Source organism: Xiphophorus maculatus, chromosome 23 (assembly GCF_002775205.1).
Source record: "Xiphophorus maculatus strain JP 163 A chromosome 23, X_maculatus-5.0-male, whole genome shotgun sequence".
Classification (NCBI taxonomy): domain Eukaryota; kingdom Metazoa; phylum Chordata; class Actinopteri; order Cyprinodontiformes; family Poeciliidae; genus Xiphophorus; species Xiphophorus maculatus.
The window spans coordinates 3,601,822-3,622,992 of record NC_036465.1 but is presented as its reverse complement, the minus strand read 5'-3'; the positions used below and the strand labels follow the sequence as shown (position 1 = coordinate 3,622,992).

At 38.1% G+C, this 21,171-nt stretch overlaps 2 protein-coding genes across 2 annotated transcripts; both read left to right on the top strand.

Moving 5' to 3' along the window:
• The first annotated feature begins 503 nt into the window (after positions 1–503).
• On the top strand, positions 504–9,142 carry bbs7 (Bardet-Biedl syndrome 7). Its single transcript, XM_023329141.1, has 19 exons — positions 504–938; positions 1,043–1,108; positions 2,142–2,204; positions 2,291–2,466; positions 2,571–2,757; positions 2,954–3,026; positions 3,109–3,216; positions 4,277–4,407; positions 4,772–4,856; positions 4,962–5,064; positions 5,175–5,367; positions 5,470–5,544; positions 5,637–5,705; positions 7,317–7,456; positions 7,605–7,769; positions 8,201–8,310; positions 8,405–8,508; positions 8,591–8,714; positions 8,816–9,142. The coding sequence occupies exons 1-19, from the start codon at positions 903–905 to the stop codon at positions 8,947–8,949; spliced, it is 2,142 nt and encodes a 713-aa protein (XP_023184909.1). The 5' UTR covers positions 504–902; the 3' UTR covers positions 8,950–9,142.
• A 1,611-nt stretch (positions 9,143–10,753) lies between these two features.
• Positions 10,754–14,237, top strand: ccna2 (cyclin A2). Its single transcript, XM_014469352.2, has 8 exons — positions 10,754–11,335; positions 11,722–11,971; positions 12,042–12,148; positions 12,218–12,441; positions 12,520–12,724; positions 13,026–13,139; positions 13,461–13,594; positions 13,675–14,237. The coding sequence occupies exons 1-8, from the start codon at positions 11,123–11,125 to the stop codon at positions 13,724–13,726; spliced, it is 1,299 nt and encodes a 432-aa protein (XP_014324838.1). The 5' UTR covers positions 10,754–11,122; the 3' UTR covers positions 13,727–14,237.
• Positions 14,238–21,171: the final 6,934 nt, after the last annotated feature.

The window sequence follows — 21,171 nt, the reverse complement described above, 5'->3', positions numbered from 1 at the left end:
CTTGTGCCAATCTCTGCTGGCGAATGAAATACGCATCAATGATTTTTGTCAGCAGAGGGCAGCAAGAATATCTCTAAAATTTCCTTTCATCCCCGAATTTGAACATTTCTCTCTTAATATAAAGCAACGAGGCTTCCATGTCCCTAAATTATGTATCCAAACTATCTTGATTTTCATATGAAATTAATTTCTTAATTAGTTTTCTTGAATTTGAAAATAGGACTTTGGGCCACTCAGCAGCAGTCAAGACTTGCTGTCCTCATGTCAAAAACGTTCAAATTAAAAATGACTTAGATTAGACTGTTCAATTTTAACTTTTGTTGTAAGGTTGTTCAACGTACACATGATTAAGGTCTTGATGCTACAGAAACCCTGAGGTGACATGTAAAAGCTGGATTCAAACACATGGAGACTGCAACCAATCAGTATGCGGGGTCAATCTCCCCGCTCTGCTTTTATCCAATGAAATCGTAGCTTGGAGAAAGGAAGTCAATGTTACCGTGGCAACGGGAGTTTGATTATACAGTTCGCCGTGGAAGATTTATCTTCAATTTTTGTCGTTAGACGGGGCCTAATCTCACATTTATCGCAAACAGAGATATTGTTTATCGTCGGTTGTTTTATGTTGTTCATTCTGTGTCTTTATAGTTAGTTTGTGCTCACTGACGGAGACAGATGGCGGCTGATTTAATCGTGTTAGTCAATTAGCTTGCTAGCTAACGTTAGCACGTCGAGCTAATCTCTTCGCTGAAAGTAATCCCAACATTGAATGGCTTCTTCGTTCTCGTTTTATTCATCTTGAAAGAAGCAGTCTGAACAACCTTTAGGAATCAAGCAGACAGTTTTCTTGGTCGAAAAGCATAACTGGAATATTATCTAAACGACTTTGAAATTAAAAGAAGATGGAGCTCCACCTACATAGACTCGATTATACTCAGGTAACACCATTTAATAGTCGCTGTTTTTGCCTTTCTAGATTTAGAGTAGTTTTAGTTGCTGCTGAACTAACATTTATCAATGTTATGTTACATGTCTGCTCTAGGTTGGTGTGACATCCCAGAAAACTATGAGGTTACTTCCAGCGTTGGGAAAAAAATCAACCCAAAAGGTATTATTACCGAACACCACTGTCACATGTAATTAGAAACCTTTAAAAACAATTTTCCTTTAAATGTGACCACATTTTGATACATTTAGTTAGTTAAATCTTATATTATTATTGTTACTTTTTATTAAATACATTTATTTGGACTTTGGCAGTTTTCTTACTTTCGGTCTGTGGAGTTTTGTAAGTCAAGTTGTGTCTCCTGTGAATAAAAGTGACACTGATCTCTTTAAAATGTTGTTGCCAAATGTAAACTATTAATACAGAGAAGTAATTAACATGATCCCTTATTTCTCGAAGAAAATAAATTCCATAAGGAGTAAGGAAAATACAGCACACTTAACACGCGACCGGAAACATGCGTTATAACGTTTGAGGTTAATAAATTTGCTGTATGACAGATTTTCTGATAATAGTCCTTTTTCTGACCACCTCTTTAGTCTTTTCTGGTCTGACATCTTTGCTATTTTTAACAAGACTTATCAAAGGTAATATGAACAAATTGTGTTTTTTTGGACAGGCTACTTGTAACAGACTCTGAAGATTCAAGTTTTCTGTTTTCTGTAAATGATGGACACATCCCTCTTGATTTTAGCCAAATTTTATGTCTGAACCGTTTTCTGAATCACACAAAGAAGGAGGATGACTTCAGTTATGATATATATCTTCTGTTTATGCAGAAGAGAAAGACATGGTTCAATTAGTGTAAATATGCATTGTATCAATCTGTGCACCCTCTCTGGGAATTGTTCATCTGAAGGGCAGCCTGGGGGAGGAATTTATCTCTGACAGCGCTCTGTTACGCTGTCGTGTCCAGGATGTGTGGGCTCTTCTTAGGGAAATGTTAAGTGACTTGACTAACAAATTTTCTCAAACAAAAATAATTTTTATTATGCTGTTTTATGCTTTCTATCAACTTTAGTAGCCTCAGCTCAACATTTAGTCAGTCTTTATGACTGAAAATTTGGTTTGTTGAGATGGACTCAAATAAAAGAGTTCATGTTTTTGGTCTGGTTGGTGTCTTGTTCTTTTTCAGGTTGCCATAGCTGATCATGATGGTGTAGTTACATGCTTTGGGATGAAGAAGGGAGAAGCAGTGGTGAGCTTATCTTTTATATAATCCAGCTGTTGTTGAATTCTGAAGAGACATTTTTTACTGTAAAGACATATGACTGTCTGTTTTAGCCTGTGTTTAAAACGCTCCCTGGAGCAAAGGTAGCCAGAATGGACCTTGGAGGTGCAGAGGGAACTCCCCAGGAGAAGATCTTTGTCTGTTCTGGTTCTCAGGTTCGAGGATTCACTAAGAAAGGAAAACAGTTCCTCACCTTTGAGGCCAACCTCACGGAGAGCATTAATGCCTTGTAGGAACCTCCTCCTTTTATTGCTTCTTATTCTGTTTGCCTGACTTTTATAGTATGTTGTGATTTTAACCTATGTAAATGATAATGACAATGTTTTCTCCTAGGCATGTCTCAGGAGCTGACCTTTTTGTCTGTGCAAGTTACATCTACAACCACTACTGTGACTGCAAGGACCAAGACTACTTCCTTTCTGGAGACAAAATTAATGACATCACATGTGTATCCTCAGAAAAGCTTCCTCACCTCATCCCTGTGTTAGCTTGCCAAGATCGAGTTCTCAGAGTCTTACAGGTAACTTGAACTTACAGTTAAATACAAAATTGTTTAACTGGATGCTTTCATGTTGTCATACCTGTGGCTAATCTAGAGTTTAAATTATTTTCATTCAAATAAATGATCCGTTGTAAACTCTTTTGCTCTATCCATTGGCTGTTCCATCACTCTAATGAGTTCTCTCTTCAGTGATTTACTCTAACTCTATCTTCAGGGATCTGAACTATCTTATGATATTGAAGTTCCCGGCCCTCCATCTGTTCTGGAACTTTTTAATAAAGATGGAGGCAAGTCAGCTTCTTGTCTTTAGTTTATTTAAATTATAAATTCTCCCACAGTTTCATTTGAACACTGCATGTTTTCCTTCAGGAGAGGAAGTCCTTTATGGAACCACTGATGGAAAAATTGGACTGGTTCAGATTGGTGACTGTGATGCTGCAACCAAATGGGAGATTGGAAATGAAAAAAGGAAAGGAGGTATAGTTCAAAATAGAGCTGATCAAAAGTTAAACATACACTAATTATTGGCATAATAGCGATATTAATTTAGGATTTTTAATTATTTATTTTAACTGTTCATTTTTCATGCAGCTTCAGTAAGTTTTGAAAACAAGAATTAGGTGAAGTAGTTTGGATTTATTGTGAATTTTCTTTAATCCACAAATGTTTGAAGTTACACATACAAGCACAAGTATATAGACACACTTAATGTAATTTTTGGTTAAGTCTCCCTTAGCATGTTTTTTCCAGTCAACAATAAGCTTCTAGCATAACTTTGGCCAGATAATTAATTCACCGTCCTTCTTGGGAGAAATAGCAAGCCTTGTATCGGCTTTTAAACAGAGCCAGTACATTTTTAATATGGTTGAATCTTAATGCTTTCCTGCTTCATTTATTCTAAAATCAGTTTTGATGTGTTTGGTTTTAGGATGTTTAGGAACAACTAGGAAGCATGAAGGCTCAAGACTTCCATGAACTATAAGCGGTTGGCATAATAGTGCAGCAAAACCTTCAAACATAACACTGTACCAGCTTCCAGGCATGGTGATGGTAGCATCATGCTGAAGGTGTTTTTTTCAGCCCACTATTGGTAAAATGCGCAATAATACATGCAAAAATACTTTAAATCTGAGTCTGTGCCAGACAGACAACCAGTTTAAATACTCAAATCTAAACGATGCCATTCTAACAAGGAGGGTGGTCAAATATGCATGGGAATGCAAGTATGCATGTGAATGCATATATATATTAATGGGGATGTGGGAGTTCAGTTCAAAGGCTGTCTATATTTGAACTTTGTGTGGATTATCGCAAATTTGCAATAAATTGAAACTAGTTCACTCAGATTTTGTTTTTCAGTTTAATTTTCCAAATTAATATATAAGGCAATTATTAGTGTGTATAGACTTCTAAACTGAACTATAATATCTTGCACAATGTTTTATTAAGTATTTCGTTTTAAAAAATTCACGGCATGACCTGTTGTGTCTTGAGTTTTGGTCTCAAAGCACCAAAACTCTTCTCTTTCTTCCATCAGGAATTCTTTGCATTGACACTTATGACATCATTGGCGATGGTGTGAATGACATCCTGGTGGGCAGGGACGATGGGACAGTTGAAGTCTATGGTTTTGACAGCTCCAGAGAGCCTACATTACGCTTTGAACATGTGAGATTTTGTTTGGCATGACGAAAATGTCTTTACCCGTTCTAGTTTGATTTTCTTCATTAATAGTGGCAAACAGTTATCACAATTAAAAGCTGCTTGACCACATTATCGGTCAGGTGGCCTGCATGTTGCCAATAAGTTTTAAGTTTAGTTTTCAATCCTAAAGCTGTTTATGACCTTTGGATTAATGCATACATTCACTCCTAGTATAATGTCCCGTCATGTATGCTTGCAGGGAAACACTATAAAAACTTGCCAGTCCAGCCTATATTTATGAGCTGATTGCCTCCACAGGCATACTTTAACTTTGCTTTAAAATGCTGGCTGGTTTCTTAATTAAAGATGAAATTTCTTCTCCTTTTAGGTGTTGACAGAGAGTGTGACCTCCATCCAAGGGGGCTGTGTGGGGAAAGAGTCGTATGATGAGGTCTTAACTGCCACCTATACAGGTTAAGAGATGTGATTTACCTTTAGAAATTCAAGAAATTATAAAAATGGTCTCAAACTTAGATTTTTCTAATAATTGTATCCTTGAATGCGGATTATATCTTCAGGATGGGTGACTGGGCTGACCTCTGAACCCCAGAGGGCCGAGGCTGTACAAGGAGACGAAGTCAGATTGAGCAAGGAGACCCAGTCTAAAATAGAAGCACTCAGGTATGAGCACAATTATCCATTTGTCTGAGCTTCTCATTTTACCTTCTGCGTTCCAATTAAATTTGGGTTTCAGCACAAATTTGTTTCTGAGTCATATCGTTGCCTTTTAGTGCAGAGCTCGAGCAGCTGCAGGTTAAAGTTCTTCAGGGGCGTGAGCAATACCAACAGTCCAGTCAGTCCAGCACAGCCGTCTCTGCTGTGCCTGTTTTCAGCATCAATGACAAGTTCACGCTCTGCCAGGATGACGCCAGCTACAGTCTCACTCTGGAAGTGCCGACGGCCATCGATAACCTACTCTTGCAGGCATCTGCAGCAGTTATTTGCTGCTGATATAAATAACATTCTTTATTTTTAATTGTATTATCTAAGATGCAGACTATAACTTCAATCTTTTCATTTTCTCAGAGTGATGTCCCCATAGACCTGCTGGATGTAGATAAGAACTCAGCCGTTGTCAGTTTCAGTGAATGCGACTCACAGGTGAGCTGTCTAAATCAGTCTGTGTACATTAAGCCTGGGTAAAGCATAAACCTGCTGTGCTCTTACAGCCCTGACTGAATATGTATTTCCAGCAACCTAATGGAAACTTCCTCCTGGCCACATACAGATGTCAAGCTAATACAACCAGACTTGAGCTTAAGGTAACTATTAAATTAACTCCGAGTGAAGGCATGTAGGGTTTTCTTTATTACAACTCACATCTAATGGAGCTCTTAGGTTTGTACAATGGTTTGCAGAGGTATTATTAACCCTTAAACCTTCCTACGTTTTTTGTTTTTTTTTAACATTGCAGTACCACACTATTGTAGGCTAACACAAAGCGATGCATGATTGTGACATGGAAAGAAGCTTATGCAGTTTTTTTTTTTTTACCCCTCCAAGGGGTCTTTTGTGGGCTCTAGTGTCCCTTATATGATAGTAGGCTGACAGGAAATGGGGAAGGAGAGGGGGGAAGACATGCGGCAAACGTCGTCGGGTCCGGGAGTCGAACCCGCGACGGCCGCGTCGAGGACCCAAGGCCTCCAAATGCGGGTCGCGCCAACCACTACGCCACCACGGCCCGCCCCTATGCAGTTTTTTTTAACAAATAAAAACCATAAATGGACAAAGAGTGATGTGCATCTATATTTAACCCTTCTGGGTCAAAATTTTGTAGAATATCTGGTCACTGTCATTACAGCTGTAGATCTTTAACAGCCTTTCACATCTACACACTGATGTTTTTCCCCATTCTTCTTTGTGAAAACAATTCAGGCTCAGTTAAATTGGTTAGAGAGCATCTGTGAACATCTACTTGAAAGTCTTTCCACAGATTCTCAGTTTGATTTCCATGATGCTGTTTGGTCACTAATGAGCGCTAACAAACCTTAGGGGTTTCACAGAACAGCATGAATTTTGATAAGATTAAATTAAGGCGGAATACATATTTTTATTAGTTAAAATGTAAGAAAGTAGGTATCATTTTTCTTGTCCTTCACATTTATGGAGTGTTTGTGCTTGGGTCATGAAAAATTCTAATTAAATACACTGAAGTTTATGGTTATAACCCAACAAAATATGAAAAAGCTTAAAGGTGTAGGAACACTTTTGCAACACATTGTGCAACTATAGTTGGTATTTTACTTTCTGTTGTATCACTGCTTGGTAAATTCTTCAAAAGTGAAGTCTCTGCAGTGTCGGAACTATTTCTTCCTTTTCCCTTAAATCTTAGAATTTAGATTATTTAGTTGATTTTTATTTTTTGCTTATTTTCTAGTTGATTTATAGTTAGATTTTTTGTTTAATTTGTTATTTAAAATTGGTTAGTAATTCACTTAATTAGTTAATTAATTTCAGTTTGGGATGTGGGTGTTTCACGGTATAAATACTGTAGGTAGGTCTTAGGTAGCTGATTATGCATGTGTGTGGTCTGATGGTTTTTTTTACCAGTCAGCCAGTTTGTCATCAGTTGTCAGTCTGTCAGTCAATCAGTCAAAGAACAGGGGCAGGAATCAGAGCAGGAGAAGTAGCAGAATCCTGTGAAGACTGTAACTTGTTTTGTCTGAACAGTGGAATAAAACAAACAAAGAACTGCATTTTGACCCTTTTGCTTTAATCACCTTAAAGTTGAATTTGAGTTTTGGACAAATAGTCACTACAGTGCAGGTTTATATGAATGCTGGGGAAAAATGACTACCCTGTCTACTTGATGAGCTTAAATCTTGTTCTGTATAAGATGTGGCAAATAAATAATCAGTTTTATCCACAACCAGGTGAGATCCATTGAGGGACAGTATGGGACCCTGCAGGCTTACATTACACCCAGGCTGCAGCCTAAGACCTGCCAGGTTCGACAGTATCAGATCAAACCGCTTTCTCTGCACCAGCGGACACACAGCATAGACCCAGACAGGTAAGGGCTTCATGTAAGCATCAAATAACAATTTGACTGCTTGAATATAAAAAAGCTGGTATACAGTAATGAGTAGACATTTAGTTAGAAGTCAACTCCCAGTTATATCAACTACATTGTAGATGATCTCTGTCCATTTCTGTTTCAGGCCAATGAACCAACTCAGTCTGGTGGGGCAGTTCAGTTTTGCTGAAATTCATTCCTGGGTGGTTTTCTGTTTGCCAGAGGTGCCTGAAAAAACACCTGCAGGGGAGAGTGTGACCTTCTACTTCCACAACACGTTCCTCGGCACACAGATTGAAGCCACATACTGGTAAACTCAGGAACATAATAAAAACAACTCGAGTTTTGTTCAGGAGTGTCATATCAAATATCCTCAAAAGACCAGTTGTCACAGAATATATTTATAAAACCTATTAGCAAATGTTAAAATATTAATAAAAAGCTCTCTCTCTGCATTCTAAGAGTACTTTTTGAAATTGAATAATAATGAACATCTTTTCACTTTGGTGAACTTTGGCACTTTGCAGAGAAAAGTGCTTTGATTTGACTGATAAAATAATATCTAAGCTCACAACTGTTATCTTAAAAGTTCTGTTTATGTGGACTCTGAGGCTTAGAGGACAACATAAAACCTTGTTTAGTTGCACATTTTAAAAATGTACAACTAAATTTGAAATGTTCTCCTGGGTTTTACTATTTCTTTTAGGTATGTTTTTTTCAGTTGTCTGATTTATCTTTCAGCAAAGGGGAGGGTACCTTTAAGTCAGACAACATTTCTACCATCTCCATCCTCAGAGATGTTCTCTCTAAAGAGGCGACCAAAAAGAAAATAAATCTAAATATTTCATATGGTAGGTCTACTGCGTATCTCTGAATTTTACACTGATGTGGTTTTGCTTTGATTTATACAGGAGAAAAGAAACCCATTTGTTGTGTATCTTCTAGATATAAATGACGACTCAGTCAGTCATACTCTCCGGATGATCCATCCAAAACTGGAGTACCAGCTACTGTTGGCAAAGAAAGTTCAGCTTATCGATGCTCTCAAAGTAAGTTTTGGTTAAATGGGAACACATTGTGTCAGGACTCATGCATAACCTGGTTCTCCTTCCTTTCTTCTATAATCGTAAGGAGCTCCAGGTACATGAGGGGAATGCTGATTTCCTAATACCAGAGTACCGCAGCATCTTGGACGAGTCTGCCAATCTTCTGGAGGAGTACAAGAAGCAGCCAGCACACCTTGATAGGCTCTATGGTAAAGTCTAGGAGTCACTGTGAAACAGATTTTTAAGGAAATTTGAATGTTGTAAGTCATTTGGATTGGAGTAACTTGATCTGTGCTTATCTTTCTTGCAGGGATGATCACTGATCTTCTTATTGACAAATTCAAGTTCAAGGGCAAGAATGTGAGAACAAAAGTATCATCAATGCTGCAGATACTTGACCATTATGACTTAAATTCACTATTAGACTTTTTCAGTGAACCATGAAGTCAGACAAACCAGAAATTTATATTTTTCTGTTTTATCTCTGGGCTGCTTTGTCCTGTAATCACATCACAGAATGGTAATTATCCAACACTGATGTTTATGTTGTTTCAAATTATGGTCTTTTATTGTATTTAGAAACTATTTATAAATATAATATTAATATTGCAGAATAATAAAATATTCAATCTTTTGATATTGCTTAAATAATAATGTATGTTTAATTGAATAATGGCTGTCTTTTAATTGAGGCTAAATGAAAATGTTACAAAAATCCTTGAATTCAGTTTTACCATTTATAGAGAATTTGCTTTTGAAATGTTTCCAAAACAGCAGATCTGACATGAATATTGTTTTTGGGGACAGATTTAATCAGTCCCCATACTGATTAAATCTATCTACATATTTAATCAGTCCCCATACTGATTAAATCTATCTACATATTTAATCAGGGGGACTGATTTAATCTATCTACAGACCTATGGCCACTGTCCCTTGGACCAAGTTTTTCTGACTCATTTCATTTATAATGAAATAACAAACATTTCCCATAACAGCTATTTGTGTGTGTGTGTGTGTATATATATATATTCACATATATATATTTGGGGGTTGAGAAAAACTGTAATAAAAAACCCCATTTAAAAGCAAAACGGATGGTTCAGTCTTGACAATTTAAATAACCAGTGTAACGTAGAGCAAATCCACAACAAAGGTGCAATTTCTTAAGAAATGTTTCATTAAATTAGTTAAATACTATCTGGTCACATGAACAGCTGGAGAAATTGCCAATAGGTTGAAAGTTTTTTAAAATTTAAATAATTGCAATAACCATAAGGATTACATCAAACTTTATTTCCATTATGGGAGAATTGGAGGTGGTGGAAGAGAAAACTTATCTCGGTGTTCACCTGGACAACAGACTGGACCGTAAAGCTGCCTACAAGAAAGGACAGACTGATTGTACTTCTTCAGGAAGATGAAATCCTTTAGTGTTTGAAAAAAAAGCTGCATATCTTATATAAAGCTATTGTGGAGAGTATAATCTCTCCTATTCTTATATGTTGGGGTATCAGATGGGGACTCAAGAAGGCTTGGCAAGGTGATAAAGAAGATAAAGGGACTATTGAACCTCTGGAAATGATGGCGCTAAGAAGAATTCTTGAGAAAATTACAGACAATAATGACCATCCTCTTCATGAGACTCACAACAGTAAAATGTCTTCAGTCAGAGGCTTCTTCATCACTGGTGTAATACACCGCCACCAGTTCCTACAACTCTTTGAAAGTAACTTGAGTAAAATGAGTTACAATATATATATATATATATATATATATATATATATATATATATATATATATATATATATATATATATATGCACTAATATTCTTGTATTCTAACACTGACAAAAGTTAATGAACATATATACAGTTGAAATCATTCAGTTTCAAATTAAATGATGTATGAACCTCCGATAGTATTGACTTTACACATTTTTTCTGTCAAATGGTATTTTTTTTCCAGCAATGCAAGTCTTTTTTTTCAGGCAGACTAAAACTCTTTAAACTTTTCAGGAAACGTAAAATCCTAAATGTTTAACATCATCTCAAGTAAAATAGAGCGGTTGTGTGTTTTCTGAACTGAAACAGTCGTTAAAGCCGTGTAACGTTTCTCTTGAGGGTGATCTTTGTTTCAAACCGGTTTTGAATTTGCAATCAAAGCAATATTGCACTGTCTCGGCCGCCGTAGAAGCACAACGTGAATAGCTCTCTCTCTTCTGATTGGTCCGTTTCAATCATCGCGGGCTACTTGAACTGGGACAATTTTGCGTCCCCTTCATGCTTCTCTGTAAATAGATCTGAGCGCAGCTGCTTTGTCTGCAGGTTGGTACAACTTTCAGACCGCTTAAAATGACAACTTAGCGCCGTTTTTATTTCTTTAGCAAGGCTCCTGCCGTATATGCGCTTTCTGTTTTTGTTTGTTTTGCTTTTAGCGCCTCAGTTCTAAGTGTAGTTGCCATCTCAACAGTTAAGTTTTGATTAGAAACGACTGTTTAGTCTCTACAGTAACTGCTCGTACACAATTTCTTGTCACTGAAAGATCGTCGCGATTTATCTGAGCAGTTTTAACAGAAGAGTATCAGTTTTTTGGGGGAGCTGTTTGAGGGGGAAACATGGCAGCAGCTAACAGACGAGGAAGCGCGGCTAGCGAGAATCACAACCAGGAGAACATGTTAACACGGCTCAGAGGCTCACTCAAACACAGAGCTGCAGCCAACGAGAACCTGGAAAATCTTCCTCCGAAGCAAGCTGCCAACAGAACCGTCCTGGGAGCCCTGCAGAACAACCACAGGAGCAAAGTCCAGAACCAGCGCGGCGTAAAGCAGGTAACAGTGCTGTAAACCGGCCCGTGTGGTTAGCTAAAGCTAATAGCTGCTTGCATGCTCTGAATACAGTAAAACTTAAAATTCCTACAAGTCTTCAAAGAATCGCATGCAGATTAAGCGGCTCCTGTTGGACTGCCTTAATCGATCCATATTTAAGGTTCAATTTAGCCTTAGCTTTCATTTGGCCTAGTTGTCCGCCATTTTTATGTCGCCTAGCATAACAGTTTTCCTCGTCTTGGAGCCAGTTAAAGCAGTATACATTTCCCAGAGCTTGCTCCCGCCATCAGTAACTAAATAAATTTGTAAAATGCAACATCATTATAAATTCTAATGCTTTTCTCGTGCTCAGTTTGAGGAGTTTCCTGATTCAGTCGTTGTTGTTCCAGGAATCATCGCAGCCTTTCTTCTGCAAAACTGAAGATGTTGCAAGGAGCAACATTGAGAAGCCACCTACCAGGCAACCTGCTTTCCAGATCCACGTGGATGAGCCTGATAAAGCTCCAACCAAGGGGGCTGAGGCCATCAAGTTGAAACCCACTGTGGAAGAATCTCCCCTCACCATCAGCAATGCTGTGGTACGACTTCGCCAGCCTCTGGCCACAATCGACATCCCATCATCAATGGATGTTAGCTTTGGTGGGTTTGAAATTTCTTAATTTTTCAACGGTTGGGTCTTCGGAACATTCAAATTGGTTTCTTTCCCCAGATTCTCCCATGGACATGTCTGTGGTTGATGGGGACGAAAAGTCAGTCAATGTGAACGAAGTTCCAGAATATGCAGCTGAAATCCACACATACCTTAGAGAAATGGAGGTAAGAAACGGCTGCTATTTGGATGCTAGTGTATTTGAACTTGAATCAAATTGCATATTTGTCCTGTAGGTGAAAACCAGACCTAAAGCAGGGTACATGAAGAAGCAGCCAGACATCACAAACAGCATGAGAGCCATCCTAGTGGACTGGCTGGTTGAGGTCGGAGAAGAGTACAAGCTTCAGAATGAGACACTCTATCTGGCTGTTAACTACATCGATCGCTTCCTCTCCTCCATGTCTGTCCTGAGGGGCAAACTTCAGCTCGTTGGGACTGCTGCCATGCTGCTGGCTTCGTATGTACCCATTTACGACCTCTCTTTATCCAACAAGGTGCACTTCTGTCCTGGTGTAAAAGTGATTGTTTAATACAGGAAATTTGAAGAGATCTACCCTCCTGAGGTGGCCGAGTTCGTTTATATCACAGATGACACCTACACAAAGAAGCAAGTGTTGCGAATGGAGCATCTGGTGCTTAAAGTGCTCTCCTTTGATCTGGCTGCTCCAACAATAAGCCAGTTTCTCACACAATACTTCTGCCATCATGCTGTTACCAAGCAGGTGGAAAGCCTGGCCATGGTGAGTATCAGAAGTTATTCACTTAAGCCTAAACCAGTGCTTCTCAAATCCAGTCCTCGGGCTCCCCTGCTCTGCATGTTTTAGATGTGCCTTTATTCCAGAACAGCCAATACAAATGACTGCATCACCACAAAGTACTGCAGAAGCCTGTTAATCACCAAAATATTCAATCCATATGTGTGGCAGAAGGGAAACTCCTAAAACGTGCAGGGCAGGGGTGCGGGAGGACTGGAATTGCGAAACATTGGCCTAAACTGGCTCTACAGGCATATTTAACTCGTAAAACTGCATTTGTTCCTAGTACCTTGGGGAGCTCAGCCTTGTCGACTCGGATCCCTTCTTGAAATACTTGCCATCACAGATGGCTGCTGCTGCTTACATCCTGGCCAACAATACTGTGACTGGCAGCTCATGGGTAAGTCCCAAAAAAGGTTTTATAGCCCTTTAGAGCTATAAAACTTGTATTTTTTTATTTATTCCCCTCCTTGTTCAAAGTAAACATATCTAGCAATGTTCCACTTAATCTTAAAGATTGAACAATTTACTGCCAAATTCCCTTAACATGGATGCATTTTCCTAGTCTTGGGATGAGATCTTAATCAGCCTCTGCAATAATTAGAACATATTGGCTTTTTCTGGTTTGGATCAGACTGAACCACGTTCTGTACTTGAACATGCTTTTCTGTTGCATGGATTCTTGCAGTAGCCTGTAAGTGACATTTATTTCCCTCCTCAGCCAAAGTCTCTGGTAGAGATGAGTGGTTACACCCTGGAGGATCTTATGCCATGCGTTGAGGATCTCCACCGAATCCATGTTGGTGCTGCACAGCATGCCCAGCAATCTGTCCGGGAAAAGTATAAGGGCTCAAAGTAAGCGGTTGGCATTAATCTCAAAACTTGGTTCTGTGACTTGACACTGTTAATCTTTTTTTGTTGTTGTTGTTTTCCAGATACCTTGAAGTCTCCAGTATCAGTCCACCAACCAAACTGATGTTGAACTGACTTCTTCCTCTAATGTAGAGGCATACCTCCAGTCACTTTTATTTTTTATTATTTTTTTTTTTTTGTAAATGATGTGCAACATTTTCTATTACGCCCTGCTCTTTTTGGAGTAGTGCTAGATATTTTAGAGGTTTTAATATTTTTTTAATACTCTGAATCCCAATGTTCATGCCACATGTCAGTTTTTGGCTAATCAAGAAGTTTTAATGTGTATTTCCAATAAGACAAAATGGTGAAGTGTAAAACACTGTTAATGCTACTTTGGCCTTCAGTGTTAAAATACTGGGCCATGCAATGTACCAGAACCCAGACTGTTTTTCTTTTCTAAGCAGTTGCTGCATTCTACAGTTTTCTAAGGTGTAAAGCATTTGACCTCATGGGATACAGATTAAAGTGTTTGTCTCTTAATGAGTCATCTCTCATTGCAACAGTGTCTTAAAATGGCAGCATTTTGTGGCATCCTATGACATGTAAAATATGGCTCTTGTAAATAAAACCCGTTTAAACTATGTATGACCTGTTTGAAGCATCTTTATAGTGTTGACCTCATGGGGGCAGCAGAGATGCATTTAGGTCTTGAATTACATGGCTGTAGATATGAAACTACCTACAGCCATGAAACTGGAAAGACTTAAGTAAATCTGCCCTAGTGGTCAGGTTAATGACTCAATATGAAATTAATGTAACGTACTGGCTTGTGGACTCAGTATTGAGCCCAACAGAGCTTGATTTTAACTGGAAAGTAAAATGAAACTAAGACCCAATTTTGTTTTGCAAGTAAAACGAGCCATACAATTAAAGGGAGCTGTAGTGCATTTCAATATCAGTCAAATCAAGAATGTGCCAATGGTACATATTCAATATCTGACAATATAGGAGTCCTCCAACCCTGTCTTGCATTGTCATTCAGTTAATTCATAAACAGTGAATTGGCTGAAGGATGGTGCTTGTACTAGTTTTCACAAGAGAAAGTGAGCTGACAAAACTGCTAGCAAGATATCGGTCTGCATCAAGAATGTTTCAGTTAAATGAAATCACAGAAACAAAATGAACTGTTCCAATTTTTCTGTAATGGAAAAGTAAGCGTACCAAGCAAAGATTTATATTTGAGGACCATTTGGTTGGAAGGTTTTGTAAGTGACCAACTAGCAGAACCTGATTTTTTTCTTCCTTTTTTTTGTTTCCTGACTGATCTGTTGCCACATTTCTCTACAACAGCTTCCCTACAATCACAGTGATTCCGGTCCAATGCTGGTCTCTTGATGTCAAGTCATTTTTAAAAATGTTGGCCAGTAAAATAACTATTTTATCACTTATGCTATTAGTTGCTGAAAGTGAAAGTGCTCAATCATTTTCCATAACTTTTTTTTAATCTATTATAGTAATTGATTTTTTTTCTTTTCATGTTTAATATCAAAATAAATAAAATATTACATCAAATTTAAAAAACAACTTTTTTTTCGTAGTGCTAATCCAGGAGGAGCTATAGCGCCCCCTGCCGCCCTGACTGGCACCACCACTGTTTGGGAGCACCATACGGAGAGCAATGACGTCTTAGATCCACATCCAGTAATAATAAAACACAAAGCTTTGTAGCATATAAAATCCAGCCTCTTTACAAACAGGCCAGCTTAACCACAGAAGGCAAAACAGCTTCCAAGTGTTTATTTCATTGAAAAGATGAAGCAAGATATACTGTAGAAAAATCTTCTATGCCTTTGAGCAGGAAAATTCAAGTGACGGTGACTTAAAAAAACACCAAAAACTTAAGTTTCTTTTTTTTTTTTTTTTTTTTTTTACATCTTTTAAGGTGGTTTTTAAATAACTAATTCCCATAATGATGCCAATTTGTTGGGGTTTTTTTTTTCCAGGATAAATGTTATACTTTAAAGTAATATTTGATATTTCAGGTGGAAAGCAAATATCAAGAAGTTTAAATTTAAAAAGAATCTCAGGCTGTTCATCATGATCTTCCCAGTTGCAAATCTAATTACTCTAGGCTGGAATCTGATTTAAAAAATGTGGTCTGCCTTTTTCTGTCTCCCATTCAGTGACTTCCTCTCTGAAAGGGAGCTAAAAGCAGCCAATGGCATTGAATTCACCTCACTCTCTCACCCTCCTGATAAATAGGGAGGCTGGCTTTATGCACAGCATCTGACAGAGGGGAAGCAGAGCCCAGCTGCAGAGAGGATTCTTATCTTGCAAGAATGGACAGCTCAAATGCTCTACACTCAACAGGTCTGCTTTACAAGCATGATACTGACTGACTGGGATACAGCCATAAAAAGGATTGAATTATTCCAAACTATGAGGTACTTTTCCTGAACAATGGCTGCAACACAGCATCTGAGGAGACCCAAGTGAGGCTGAAGACCTGGTTCTGAAAGTGGAGAGCTAGGGCAGGTTGTAGCCAGAAACCAATGCCTGCGCCCAGAACATTTCTGGTGGCATCCACCTCGCTGCCCCTGTCGCTGGGATGGGGCTGGAACCTGAGCTTGTACGTGGGGATGCTCTTTGGGCTCCTGTTGCTGATGCTGCTGCTCCTCTGGATGCTCTTTAAGCAGCTCGGGAACTCGGTGGGGAAATCAATGCTGCAGCCCGCTCGCTCTTTCAGACAGACTTGCACTGATCAAAGGTTGCAGCGAGTGTTGTGAAAGATGTGATAAAAATCTGCCAAAACTGTGCCAGGACTTGGATTTGTTATAGAGCTTGAAGGTGCCTTTTCAGACTCATGTTTAAGGATGCTGATTTGCTCTTAAACACTGCTGTTGCCTCACAAAATAAAAGAAGATGCTATTTAGAAACCCTTTTGTGTATTCTTTGACAGTTTCAGGTTTACCCTTTTCAGACATATGTAGAACAGAGTCTTTATTTCATGCTTCTTAGATATTAAAAATACAGTTGATTTTGTGCTGCAGTTAGACTTAGACTTAGACTGACTTTATTGTCATTTTGCATGCACAGGGTGTATACAGAATGAAATTTTGTTGCGTACGGCTCAGGACAATGTTTTGAGGTTCCAATGTTGTGAGGTTACTCCAGAATAAAATAAAATACAGTATAAAATATGAATATAGATATGAATATATATATTATTCCTTTTCATCTCACCAGTCATCTTAGGCAGCAAAACCTAAACAACTAAATTAGTGAGTAAAAGCACAAGGCAGAATTAAACCTGCATCCCTATTGATGGTGATTAAAAAGAAGCTTTTAGGGGGCAATATGCACTCCTCTCATCTTATTGGTGAAATGCCAGAAGGATATGAAGGAAGTGCTCCACTAGCTATCCTCCACTTCCCTGCCCATGTCCTTGTCCACGTCAGAGAACAGAGCAAATGAGACTCTTGTGGGAAACAGATAATATCAACAGCAGGTGCTCACAGGTTTAATGCCGTTTGATCTCCATGCAGGATGCACTAGTGGTTGTTGTGCTGAGCACAGGTGGATCAATTGTTAAAGATGGAAATATACTCCATTAGTTTAGAGTGGCTTGATAAATGTAGCCATTAATGTGTTTTAGCTTGGGTAATTAGTTAGAGGTGGAAGATGTGTCTTTTATTTTCATGTCTGAGAGGAATCTATAGACTCCTGACCCTCAGGGAGAGAAGTGCCATTATTCTGACAGCTGATTTCCCTTCTGGAACAACATAATTAGTCTAAGATTCACGGTTCATTAATGTGATCTCTCAGGGTTGGAAACATTTTTCAAATGCTGACATGTTTGCGTTAACTCAGAGTAAGAAAGTCAGTTAATTCGAGGGGTTTAGGCAGTTGTTTAATTCAATGACAGCAATCTTGTAATAATTGCTGACATAAAAGGCAAACATCCAGTTCAAAAGCTGGAAAAATAATCCGAATCCCTCATTTCTCAAAGCTCATATATACAGATGTGACAGTTGAGGCAATTTTCTCTTGTGACAGCTGGCAAGAAATCAACGAAGAATATTTCCCCAAACAATTCCTGTAAACATTTTCTCCCAAGGATTTTTTAATAGTCTGTCAGAAAACACATCATCTCACAGCTTTTGTCACACCAGCAACTCTTCAGGGATTCCTCTTAAACAGGTTATTTCAAAAATAACTGCTGTCAGCTTATCTGCTGCCTTCAGCAGACCTGCAGATTAAAGATGTATGGCATGCTTGGATGCATGTTTTCAAACCAGGCTCTCTCACTTCATCTTATCCTCTGATATTATAACTAAACATTTTGATGCTAGATGTTTCATATCTTTTATAATTCAAAGAGCTTAGAAAACTGGAAAGCTAAGATGCTGTGGGACTTTCAGACAGACAGATGACTGTTGGACATTATGTGGGTTAATAAACTGCAGTAGAATAGTAACGGTGAAAAATGTCCCAATTCCAAGTAACACATATAGGACTGTTCAAACATAAGGTAAGGCAAGTAGCCATGCATAGCTAAAAAATATGTTTTTTAAAAAGCTTGTGTGCAAAATACCATTGATTTCAGGTTATCAATAACTTCTGCTAAAACTATATTCAACAGTTAAAAACAACCTAGATGAAGAAATTACTTTAGAGATAAAGGAAACACAAAATTATATTCAAAATTATAATACCAATGCTGATGCATAAGCATCACACATGTTAGCCATGCAGCTGAATTATTCTTCAAAGGCAGATAAATGTTGCATTTGTAGTTTTTGACCAAAATTACTGCCAGTTTCAAAATAAGAGAGAACACTGGACAAATTATTAGAAATGTCATTTGAATAATATTAAACATCACATCAGTAACAAGCACTGCAAATAAGCATCGAACACATCAGTATTGCTCTTTCCTAATGTAGTTTTAACTGGAGTATTGGCATGAAATTCAAACCAGGCATCTGTAACAACAAAGAGATCAAGCAATTTATTAGAATCAGTTCATAAATTAAATTATGTTCACAAAAGTGGAATGTAGGGTAAAAAATAACTGAACAAATGTGGGTAAGCAGCTAAAAAAATTAAGAGAAAAAACTGCAATCAGTAATTATTTAGAGAGCAATTCTACCGCCTGTCAATGCAAATGGCATTGCATGGTTTAATCCTAACCGACTTATGGAAAGGTTTCGTGACCAAGGTATCACACAAGAAGCATCTCAAGACTGGTAAAGTGATGTCTCAGGACGTTTGCAACCTTACTGATGCAAAACATGCTTTTGTGTGTAAGCGTGTTTCTGAAGGTGTGCATCTCCCACTAACCACCACTGGACTCATAATCATAAAGTGGAAAGAAGACTATGTCACCCAAAACCAGCTTCCACTAAGAGATTTCTCACAGTGGAGTTGAAAGAAGAATTTTTAGAGTTATCCAAGTGCCTTCATGTACTTACAAAGAACTTCAGAAAGAATTAGAAACAGCAGGTAGTTTTTCATGAAAGCAAATAATGCATTCAGCCACCATGACCTGTATTTCCACTGCCTAATAAAAACATGTTGGAGCTCAATTATAGAATTAAAGCTAGCTGGGGACCATTTTGTTAAGCCAATAAAATACTTGAAAAATGCAGTCAATTCAGCTGGGAAAAAAATCTAACTCTTTTTATGCTAACCAGCATGTTTGGATCACAAAATGTATGGATACACCCCTAAAATCACCATGCCAACAAAGAAATTTGGTGGCGGGAACATTATGATGTGGGGCTATCTTTTAGCTGTGCAAGCTGATATTTAATTGAGGGATAGTGCATGAAGAAATTTACTTAGATACTGTTGATAATAATTTGGAGCTGAAATATGGGTACATGTTTTAGCTAGTGAATGACCCCAAACACACACCAAAGAAATTTCTCAGTTGGTTTCAGAGAAAGTAAGAGAAGACTCTTGCAAATTCAACCAAATCCAATAACTGCAACATGATCAGGGGACTTCCAGGTAATTCTAAAGCCAAGGAAAGGGGTCAGATTTCCAGTTCATCAAGGTGCTGAACTGGATATCCTGATGTGAGTTTAAGCCCTTTTGTCTGACACTTCATGCACAGTTTACATCAGGCAGCTCTTTTCATCCAAGAGGGAAACTTTCCAAAAATAATTAAGAGTATTAAGAGTTTTAGATTGACAAAATAAATTAAAATTAAGAGGCTGATGATGAGGAAAAACTAGTTTTCTGTGAAAAAGTAATTTATCCACTATGACTGATAGAAAGGACTCTTTCCACATTGACAGTGGTAACAGTTAAGGTCTTTTGCATGGGTGTGAGGGCTACATGACCATTAAGAGAGAACCAGGTAATATTCATTGCCATGGATCCAGCTCTCTGCTCAGAGAAGGTGGCAAACAGAGGCCATAAGTGATAGCTGGGGAACCATTTTGACTGATGATGGTGGTTATTGTTTGTCAGTTAACACCGAACAAATGGAGCTGCCTGCAAGCAGCCCTGTAACCCAGCTGTCAAACAGAGAAGCTCTCATGAAAACACTCTAATGTTGTTTTGATACAGAAATGTTAGGAAAGTAAAACCAACCAGACGTTTTTCAGCTTCTTTCTTTGAATTGTTTCTGAGTAGCTCCTTTTTTCATAAAGTAGAACAAAATTAATTTTGGCTCATGAGAAAAGCACTTGAAAAAGCATTTTAAGAATATCACCTGGGTGATATTATATGAGGGATTCATAAAAAATAATTTTAACAACTTCTGGGAACTGATAATGATCTTTGCTTTGCCTCAAATCTCAGTTAATCACACATTGATTTGTTAGATAGTAAGATTCAAATGTTTCACAAAAAATATTTGATTTAAATTGTGACCCTTTCAAGTCAAAATCTAAATGCAGAACAAAAGAATACATTTCGTCTGAAATCAGTTTAGTTTAATACTGCTTTTTTCAGTTGCTGTGGTGCATTTTCCACATCCCCATTAACATTTGCACAACTGTTATTGAATTTCACAAACTAATCAAAACAAATTGCAAAACCTAGTTGATAACCAGCAAAAGCATGTCACCTGCTCTAAATAGGTAGTTCATTCCTACATTTTGCAGTTTGTAACTGTTTCGAGAAGAGGACTAGCTGTTTTGCAAATGTTTATGGAGGTGTGAGATAGATATGCAGTGTCCAGAGAGTAGCTTGTCATCCATTGATGTTGTCCAGGTAGCAGTCCAGAGACCAAATCTCCATAAAATGGAGACATTTTGTGTAAAAATATTCTCTCCATAAGATCTGATAAGCTTGTTATTAGCCATAGCACACTTGTTTATTGCGATGAAAGGAAATTGGTTTCATGTCAGTCTGGGAGTATGTGATATAAAACAATGCGCTCTGTCACCGGATCATCTCCCAGATGGGTGTTCACACTCTCATCGTCTCACAAGCCCTCACTTTAATTACGGTTTGCAGGAAAGGAGATGGCAGCGAGGATATATGAGCTATCACTTTGTTGTGCTGGGCTCTCTGGTCCCATCAGGAACCTTCTGTTTGGGTCCTGGTTGCTTTAACACACA